At 39.1% G+C, this 11,165-nt stretch overlaps 1 protein-coding gene across 1 annotated transcript in view; it reads left to right on the top strand.

Moving 5' to 3' along the window:
• LOC140229505 (heat shock 70 kDa protein IV-like) overlaps positions 1-10,864 on the top strand; it is a 17,607-nt gene extending 6,743 nt beyond the window's left edge. Inside the window, exon 2 of the mRNA XM_072309755.1 lies at positions 9,196-10,864. Within this exon, the coding sequence (XP_072165856.1) occupies positions 9,196-10,864 (1,669 nt within the window). The remainder of the gene's footprint in view (positions 1-9,195) is intronic.
• Positions 10,865-11,165: the final 301 nt, after the last annotated feature.

The following is an 11,165-nucleotide window of genomic DNA, read 5'->3' on the forward strand; positions in this document are numbered from 1 at the left end:
AAGTTCAATGTTCACTTTGCAACAAACTCCCATCACGAACGTCATGTCTCATGTTCATGGAGTATTCGTTCATCGTGTGACATATTATTGACTGATGCACAATTTCAACACTATTTTTTTATTTTTTTTTTTTTTAGCAACACATCTGACAGAACCTATTAGATTTATTCGGAAGGTAAGGGACAATTGCCCGGAGTTCACTTTAAACACGATGATAGATGCGACACATGTGTAGTTCAGATTTTACCAATGTCTTTATCATGCCTCATTTGAAATGGGATTTCCTACATTATTGATAATGCTCAACTTTAACTACGATATAATTTATATAGAATCCGTAATCGGGTCCTTTATCGGGGGGGGGGGTGGGGTTACCTTGTGATGTGAATGTCACTACTATTGCCCACTGAGGGACGCACGTCCGTCAGTCGGCAATAGTAGTGACATCTGCACAGAATAATCGTAAATTGTGTATCAGGCAGTATACATCACGCGATGAACGGATAGTCTTTGGGGACAGAAAGATACTCTTCCACCTCCCTTGATATTACATGTTCGTGAGACAACAATTGGCCATGGAGGACTTGGTTGCATAGAGAATACTGAAATTTAGATAGACTTGTACGCCTATTTTGAACAGCCGGTCCTTTTATTGCTATGAAAGAAACGTAAAAAAAAATGCTATGAACACACCTGACTGCTAATGCTTCTAATATTTCAGAAATACAATGGAGGTAATGCGGCCGGTACTGCACCCGCTGTCATTTCTGAATTCTTTAATGATTTTTTTTCCTTCGGTTTGGAAAAAGAAAAAAGTAATCTATCATCCGCACAAAGCATCCCTCCATCTAGTAAACTGCCTAGTGATTTCTTCCTCGGTAAACCGAATGGCGAAACTACGTTTCTTGACCCCAAGTTCAACGAAGAAATAACTGAGATCGTCTTTAGTTTAAAAGAAGGAAACAGCCCAAGTTATGATGAAACGGACAATTACCTACTAAAAAAACAAACAAACAATTAATTATTTCCAATTAGTATATCCCTCGGTAAAATCATTATGAATGTATCGCTTACAACTGGACTTGTGCTAAAGAACATGAAGATTACAAAATTTGTTCCTTTGCCCAAGAAAGGGGAGAAGGCTACTGTTAGTATATGATGATCCATACTCTTATTATATCTTAAGAATATATCCGAACTGTGTTTTTTTTTTTTTTTTTTTTTTTTTTTTTTTTTAGTGCAATACGTTTGCAAACTTCCATTTTGGCATTGGAGATACATTCAGGCAATATTGCACTTGATACTTCTCCACTTGAACACGTTAAAAAAGTTTCTTCAATTTTTGGCTCGCATGAGCCGAAGGTTCAAGTGAGCTGTAAGCCCCTGTCACACTTTGCCGGATAGGCCCACCGTTAAAAAAACAAACAAACAAACAACAACAACAACAACAACAAAAAAACAAACAAACAAACAAACAAACAAACAAACAAAACAAACCCGGGCGATATTTTGCTCATCCGTTGTTCAATTCATCAATCCAGTGGACAAAGTGCAAAGTTTCCTTTTCAGAGGATCGTACGTGGACGGTATAGGGGCCGAACAAACGAACAAACAACGAACCTGGGGCGATTGTGTACAGAAAAGTGAAACGTGCGCAAACGAATGAGAAACGAATATGAACTGCTTGCCCACAGGACAAAACGCACGAGGAAGAAATAGGTGACGCATGAGACGTACATCGAACGTCAGAGATCCATGACGTGACGGCTATCGGGCTATACACTTATTACAAGTTTTACATCATCTTGGAGCGTCCACCACTCGGCCAGGGATCGAAGGCCAAGACTTAGACTCCTTCTCAATATGTTGGCTACTTGTTGCTAGACCTTTGACACCGCTTTCTTCATTTTGGTCCTAAATATCACTTACATGCAAATGTACCCAAAAGTTTCTCACTTTACACAAATTCACTTTCATTCATGCCCGCTGTTTCTTCGCAAATTTAACCTCCTCTATTTTTTGTTTCTGACTGTTTTTTTTTTCCAGATGAGATGTTCTTTATAATGATTAACAGCCGGATGGACGTTGATTAAAGGCACGTAATTATTCTTCATTGAACTCATCCATTATATTTGAAGATCATGAAGTCATACAAGTCTATTTTGACTGCATTCAGAATATCAATGCGGCAATACAGGTTTCAAGTTTGGACGCTGACTCAACGTTTGAAGCAGTCTCTGTTTTCTCTCAAACAGTTTCTGTGATATATCAAATAAACAATTCCTAATGCTATTCTAACCTTGACGTCATGGTTTTTGATTTTGATGGCTTCTACTCACTGTCTCATTTTCAACTTAAAGTTCACTCATAACTTTTAACCTGTGAATATCCAACAGTTTATCTCAGCCGATGCCCAGTCATATCGAATATACTTCATTGCTCCATGATAGCGAAACTGATCAAGGCTGCCCTTTTTGCTGGTAAAACCTACAACTATAGGGTATTATGGGTGATAATAATTGTGCATGCTTCCAAAGATTTTGTTCAGATCTCTGCAGTTCCTCAGTATTTACAACAATCTTACAAACAGCCATGATAGTAAACTGACTGAGAATCTTGCTTTTCCGGAAGACGTGATGTCCTGTCAGAGAGGGGTGAGAATTCCCCCCCCCCCCAAGAAGATGATCTTTCTGACCTTGAAACATAAATGATGCATTTTGCTATGTTTTTGATGTGTCTCTCACCTTTTCACCTGAAACACAACATTCGCATGTTAAATTCAGGGTAGCAAAGTAGTTCGAATTTGTTTTCCCTTTGTGTCTATGACAATTGGTCATACAAACCAAATTGCCTGTGTCTCTCAGGACCAATTTGCCACTTCTTGGACCGCATCTGCCTTCTCTGTTGCTTGCCTTCCCTCCTCAAGGTGGCAATATACTTTTGGAGGGCCAGGTTGGCATTCTGCAGCAACGTACTTTATAGGAGGCCTAGCGGATCGAAACGCGAGGAAAACGACAAAGTACAGTACAGATACAGGAGAAAACGTGCAACTAAAGAACAAGGGTCGGATCGCGCTATCCGTTTTTTGGGGAAAAAAACTTTGTGCGTGCACAAAGTTTTCTGGCCGCTCTGACGAACTCCACCGGAGGACAAACGTCCATCCAAAGGATAAAAAGGACATGGAACGCATTTTAACGGATACCAACGGATGCCAAAACGGATGCCAATCGACCTTCGGTTCCCATGCGTGTGCCTTATCGGGCAAAGTGTGACAGGGGCATGCAGTAGCAATCGCTCTTCGTCCGGCGTCCGTTGTCCGTCGTGCGTCGTCCGACGTCCGACGTCCGTCGTCCGTCGTGCATTAACTTTTTACATTTTCGTCTTCTTGAAATCTCCAAGACGGATTTTTACCAAACTTGGCAGGTATGCATTCTCGATTTGTTCAAATGGGCACCATCCCCCTCCTGGGGGGGGGGGGGGGTACCCCCTCCAATTATGGAATCTTTAAAAATAGAACCAGAAGTGATAGAGCTAAGTTAATACAGTGAGTTAGTACATTGATGACTGTAGTTTCAAGTTTGTTCATGGTGGATCCAGGGGTGCCCTCCTTGGCGTCCAGGGCAGGGGGTGGGGAGGTCCAAATAATTAATTGTACATTTTCATCTTCTTCTTGAAAACCCCATGATGGATGTTCGCCAAACTTGGCAGGTAGCATTCCTAGGGGTATCTCTTTGTTCAAATGGGCAACATGCTCTGGGGGCCCCACCCAAACCTCCCAAATTAAGGACTCTTTAAATATCTTCTTCTCTAGTACCAGAAGTAATAGAGCTAAAATCAATACTATGAGTAAGTTCATTGATGACCGTAGTATCAAGTTTGTTAAACATGACATGACAGATCCAGGGGTGCCCCCCCCCCCCCCCCCCCCTCTTGGAGCCCAGGGAGGGGGGAAGGGTCCGGAAATGGGCCTTAATTGTACATTTTCATCTTCTTCTTGAGAAAGCATGGTCAGATTTTCACCAAACTTGGCAGGTATTATCATTTGGGTGATGGAATATATATTTGTACAAATAGCAAATGTTCACGATTCACCCGGGGGGGGGGGGGGGGAAGCGACAAAGATTAGTGACTGTGTGGAAGGTGAACTTGTGATAATCAGGTGAGACCTCAGAGTTAAGACGTAATGAACAAGTGAGTATATTATGATCATCCTTCGTTTGCGTTAACACTTTATCCATTTTACTATTACCGTATCTATATCGTGGAATCCTTGCTTTGGACAATACATATTTTAAGACACTATAGATAAACTTCTTTCATCGCAGAAGGTGGCGCTCAGAATTGGTATTAACCTCCATACCCGAACACATAATATCATCACCGCCTTTTTTTTTGAAAATAAAGTTTTGAAAATAAAAGATTCAAACATATTTAAACTTGGCAAGTTTATGTTTCATTTTGACTGCCAATATTTACTCCAAGTATTTCACGTTTGATTTTATCGTAATAATCACGCCCACACCGCGATCCAGCGACTTATATCTCCCTTTCTAAGAACTGGACTTACCCAAAATACATTTGTTTACACTGGACACATAACATAGCCTACATAACAGTTTAGAACAATATTTTCATTACATTTTCATCACTCATTTTTTTTTTTTAATACATCACCAGATAACTACATTGTTTCCCCTTTCTCCTTGTTCTTCGTTGTGTTGTAATGCCGTCGTGTTCTTTGTTTGCGCTACAATATTGCGTCTTTAGTTTATGCGTGCATTTGTGTGTGTGTGTGTGTGTGTGTGTGTGTGTGTGTGTGTTTGCATGTATTGTTGATTAATTCACATATTTGTCCGGTACGCACGGCTGAATGTATGCAGACTGTGCCGTAGCATGTCTCATTTTGTTTGTATATCCACTGTAAACAAGTATATATTAAAACCAAGCACTGTCTACACTATGCTTTTATATTCTGATTTGCATATACATTATGTTGTACATGTATAACATATACATATATATATATATATATATATATATATATATATATATATACATATATACTGAAAGAAATTAGACTGAGGCGGACGTTGCTCTCGATCTTGAGTTTCCCTTCCGCCTCAGTCTAATTTCTTTCAGTATATATGCTACCCACAATGAGGCACCGCGCACGTGTGGGAAGGGAACTATCTCTCGCACTATATATATATATATATATATATATATATATATAGCGCGAGAGATAGTACACATATATACACACATATATATATATATATATGACCGTAGGAAATACCCCTCCATAGTATTATGAATTAAGATCTGACCATAATATAGGTTTTCCCGGTCAATTTCATACTTTTGTCATGCAAGTTCCTATTCCGAGCATTCAATTTAACGCATTCCACGCTCGCAGCACTGAATCAGCAATCAAATTCAAAATCCGGGCATTCGAATTCACTGTCGGAGCGATCAAATTCATTTTCGGAGCATTCAAATTCACTATCGTATCATTCAAATTCACTGTCGGAGCATTGAAATTCACTATCGGAGCAATCAAATTTAAGAATCTCGTCGGTCATTCAAATTCGTGAATAGGCAACCATGTTCCAAATAGCTGCATTCAATTTAAAAGAAGGCCGGAATTTAGTTACTTTATTGACGTGTATGTGTGTCATTTTTACTTAGCTTTGAATATGTCGAGATTTATGATGAATATTATTTCTTTTGCAGTAGAGGTCCACTTGTTCAATGACAAATATGAAATCGGGTTTCACGAAAAGGAATATACAGGCACATGTCCCTCTGATAGGACGTAAAATGGAGGTCCCATGTGTGACAGAGTCACACCTCATGCAAGCAAAAGATCCCACTTCATTCATCGCAAAGAGCAGTGTTTAACCCGGTAAAGTGGTCCCACCTGATATCCAACTGGATCCCATAGCAGACCAGCTATTGCAGCCATCTTCTTAGATGGAAAATTAAAGAAAGAAGCAAATAAACAAACAAACATTAGGCACTATATATGCCTACAGACGAGCATGATACGGAAGGTTGGTTGACACCTTCAGAAAAAAAAAGAAGCAATTTCGACTAGGCCCACATTGAAACTGATAACATGAACATTGTATACGTCTAAGTTGTTGTTTATTGCTATTTTATTGGTTGACTTTTGCTGGCTGGACTATGTGATGTCATTGTGCGTCTGTTTGTCTTTAAATTGTTGCGTTACTATTCTGTGGTTAGTGTCTGTGCGTTGTCAGCATGCATGTACAGTGTAGTATCATCAAGAAATATGATTAGATTGTCGTTGTGTTGTTATCTACGTATTGCTGTTGGACCTTACAATTTAGATTTTTTTTTTTCAGATGAAAAACAAAGAATGTATAAACAGATAACAATAGAGCCTTTCAACAATAATAACTACACTATATGCAAGCATTCATTGGTTGTGTATGCGATTTCTCCTTTCTTAAAAAAAGTCTACTCCACTTTCGTCGTTAAATTGATCGCACGAAGTAGGAACTTGCTCGTCTAAAAATGAAATTGAACGCTCCAAACAAGCTCATCGGGACTATCATTTTGATGACTATCGGGTGAATTTGAATGCGCGAGTAAGAAATGCAATGCTGGCATTTAGAAATTGAACGCCCAATCGTCAATTTGATTTCACAAAAACGAAATAGAACGCCCATAAATGAAATTGATCGCTCGGATTCTGAATTTGAATGCCCGAATATTTCCTAGTGCGTTCGCTGTGTGAATTTGAATGCACGTTATATGAATTTGAATGACCAAAGTATGAAATTGACCGGGAAAACCTATATTATTGGGCAAGGCAAAGCTATTTCGTGTTGCCAACTTTCGGGAACCCAAAGTAAAAGAAAAAAAAACCCACCCTGTTTTGCGACAATCTCAGAATTAAACCGTCGTTTATAATGATATTGGAGTAGTTAACAAGGACATTTACAAGTTCACAAAAATATGCATGGTAATGTATGAAGAAAGGAAGGTCAATAGCACAATCAGATCATGGAAATGCGTAACAGGGAAAAATGAAAAAGAAAAAGAAAACTTGGTGAAAATGCGTTTTTGCTGTCTGTTAAAGCCGAGTATACAAATTTTCATTTCATGTAAAAAAAAAAATCAAATCTTTAAATTGAAATGCGCATATTTTAGCATTTCAATTAGGAACTCAAATTACGTAAAATGACTAATATATTGAAGAAAATCGATAAATAAAGGAGAAATGTTTTTTTCTTCTGAAATTGCTTTTATAACAGTATTCCTTGTAAATACCCCGTTCCATTCACCACGAGCAAATAACCATAACATATCAGAAAATATGAATTATTGTCGTATTTCAAATAATCAAAATAGACGCTGAATTTTCCAGGCATAACTTTGAAATCATATAAAACCACTTTCGTATAATATCTTATAATACTTCGCTTTTGCCAGGCATTGATAGCAGACATATTTTGGGCATTATTGAGAATTTATTTATTTTAGAATTTAGGGCTGATATGTTGGAAGATATTTTTTCATCCAAAAATGTATGTTCACAGTTTTGACCTTAGGTTTTCATACATGTGCTCATGGTGTTTGGTTCCATTCTCACATACGCGTATAAAAAAGAAACAAAAAAAAAACACACAACATGGTAGATGTAGTAATGATTTTGAGCTTTACGTTGACTTTAGTTGATGTCCAAGATGTGACGCTCAAACAATGGTTTATTAAGCCAAAATACTATGTTTTGCTAATGATAATTATATATAAAAATGAATAAGTATCGAAATAAGACCACTAAATACTCATCACATGACTTTGATTCAGTAGAAAGTGGGCATCGGATCAGTTTTCACACAATGCATTACTGCATATGTACAATTTATGGCGAAAAAAAATACGGATATTGAATAAAAGGAACAGATTCTTTCTCGTTGTCAAGCATGTATGTAACCCACTGAAAATACAAAAAAAAAAACAACAACAACAGCATCCAGCTGTACTTTTTTCCTCAGCATTCAATGATGGCTCGAAACTCGAAACTGGCTAAACTTTTATTAGCAAACAGTCGACATTGTAGTGTGTCTTTGGTACTTTCAGAAAAAAAAAAAGCTGTTTCTCATGTTTATATGTACAGCATTGCTTAAAAGGTCACAAGGTCATGGAAAGGAGTCAACATTACACTCCTACCATAAAGATACTTCGAACGTCATAACTTTCTCCAGCAGATAAGGCAACTGTTTTTTTTTTAATTACATGCATGGGATGCCAGGAAAGAAAAAACAAACAAACAAAAATGTATTTGATACCAAACACAGAGGAGTAGTCTTAACATTCAGACCTCAAATCTTGATTTACGTAAGTTGTAAGACGCTTTTTTGATGCATTACACATGTTTTTTTTGGGGGATTTTTTAGTAATTAATATTCAGTAATTAACAGCAACTGAGAGAAAATCATAACTTGTGTTACCACATATGGTTATTGAAGTTTAAGCATGCTGCCTGTGAACTTTGAAGTCAGTTGATGCATTCTTTTAGAAGTTACAACAGTTTAGAGTGAGAAAACCGTGATTGCATATATCCTGATTGTGCTTTATCACCGCAACATATGTACAGAGTGGAAAAAAAAGTTGAGTATTACATGGAAAATCTTGCAATTCTTACGTTCAGTTCAATCAATTGTAAGATTGAAACAAAAGAGAATGACAAAGACCGTTAAATTTGTATTTATTTCATGCTTTTGCTTTACTTCAATTTCGAAAAAATTGACTTATGGATGAAAATGTCTCGTTCACGAAATATGCCAAGGCTGTAAGCCGAGCAAAAGTTGAACTCGAAAGAGCATTGTGTATAGCATGATTGTTTTATAATTAGCAAAAAAGGCTGGACAAAAACTGACATGAAAAATAATCTTTATCACCCATTGCATTCAATCGTTGCAAGGCTTTAAATAGCCTGAATATAATGACAAAATTTGTTTGCTAAATTGTCGACCAAAACCATGACATGACAAGCGCTTTGGACAAGGCCTTTTATCAGTTTCATATTTGATGAAATGAAACTACTGCAAGTTTTCACTATTTCCTTTTGAGATCTATAATACATTACATCTTAAACAAGAGTACTTGTTTGGGTTTGATTTGAATATTTTTGATTTATTTCCACTTTTGCCTGCAATACAGGAACCCCAAGAACACAATCTTTGACGCTAAGCGATTGATAGGTCGGCGATTCACAGACGAGAATGTGCAAGCCGACATGAAGCACTGGCCATTCAAAGTGATCAACCGAGGAGGTAAACCGGCAATACAGATTGAATACAAAGGAGAGAAAAAGATATTCGCCCCGGAGGAGGTCAGCTCCATGGTTCTCACCAAGATGAAGGACACAGCTGAGGCATATCTTGGTCAAAAAGTCACCGATGCTGTCATCACTGTTCCCGCCTACTTTAATGATGCTCAGCGACAGGCTACCAAAGATGCAGGTGTCATTGCAGGGCTGAATGTCCTTCGCATCATCAATGAACCGACGGCAGCTGCCCTGGCATACGGACTAGATAGGAAGGTGCAAGGTGAGCAACATGTCCTGATCTTTGACCTTGGTGGAGGTACATTTGATGTGTCCATCCTGTCGATCGATGAGGGTATCTTCGAAGTCATGTCAACTGCTGGAAACACCCATCTTGGTGGTGAGGACTTTGACAACAGACTGGTCACCCATCTTTCTCAGGAATTCAAGCGCACACAAAAAAAGGACCTCACAAAGAACCCAGAAGCTCTCCACCGTCTCCGCACAGTCGCTGAGCGTGCAAAAAGAACCCTCTCAGCTGCTCCCCACGCCAACATTGGGGAAGACTCTCTCTTCGAAGGAGTTGATTTCTACACAAGAATCACCAGAGCTCGTTTTGAAGACCTCTGCTATGATCTCTTTAGAAAGTGCCTTGACCCAGTTGAGAGGGCTATTACTGATGCAAATATCAACAAAAGAGACATCGACACTGTTGTGCTGGTTGGAGGATCAACCCGTATCCCCAAGGTCCGGAGGCTTCTACAGGAGTTTCTAGATGGCAAGGACCTTAACAAGTCCATCCATCCAGATGAAGCTGTGGCTTACGGTGCAGCAATCCAGGCAGCTATCTTGTCTGGAGATCGAAGCGCAGAAATTCAAGATGTAGTTCTAGTTGACGTAACCCCACTCTCTCTCGGAATTGAGGTCGAGGGTTTCGAAATGTCAACAATAATCAAAAGAAATACGACAATTCCCACCGTGGCAACTGGGTCCTACACCACGGTTTCTGATAACCAAACTCGCCTGAAGGTTCAAGTGTATGAGGGAGAGAGGGCACACACCAAGTACAACAACCGACTTGGAGAGTTTATGCTGACAGGGATTCCACCAGCACCAAGAGGTGTAGCAGATATCAAAGTGACCTTTGACATTGATGCGAATGGCATCATGAATGTGACAGCCAAGGAACAGAGCACAGGTAGCAGCAACAACATCGTGATTATCAACAACAGGGACCGTCTATCCAAGGAAGAAATTGAACTCATGATCAACGACGCTGAGGAATTCAGACTTCAGGATGACTTTCACCGGAAAAGAAATGCTTCCAGAAACAAACTGAAAGACTACGCGTACAGCGTTAAATCTGCTGTCAACGGAACATTAGCCGAGAGGATGCTAACCGCTGGTGACAAAGAAAAGGTCACCAAGGCTGCAGAAAAAGTTCTTCAGTGGTTGGATTCCAACTACAAGGCAACCGAGGGAGAGTTAACACAGCAGCTTGAGGAGCTTCAGAAAACCTGCTCACCAATCATGAGCAAAATAAATGTTGCCAGGGGACGATAGAATGACTACCATCGAGTAGGACTACAGCAAGGACTACCTGATTAATTGTCTAACTGATGTGGAAGAGATGGAGTAAATAAACATTTCAATACATACTCTTGTTTAGTAGCCACTGCATAATAATGAGGGAGTTTAGCTGCTGCCATGCGTAACCTTTCTCAATGCTTTTTATTTTCATATTGCGGACACTTGTGGTAAAGGTATTGCATGAAGAACGTACAGTTTTGCGGGTAAGGAGGAGACTTAGTGTCACCCATAGTAAGGACTGGTTATGAAAGGGTACAAACTCAAATTCAATTAG

This window comes from Diadema setosum, chromosome 6, assembly GCF_964275005.1.
Source record: "Diadema setosum chromosome 6, eeDiaSeto1, whole genome shotgun sequence".
NCBI lineage: Eukaryota > Metazoa > Echinodermata > Echinoidea > Diadematoida > Diadematidae > Diadema > Diadema setosum.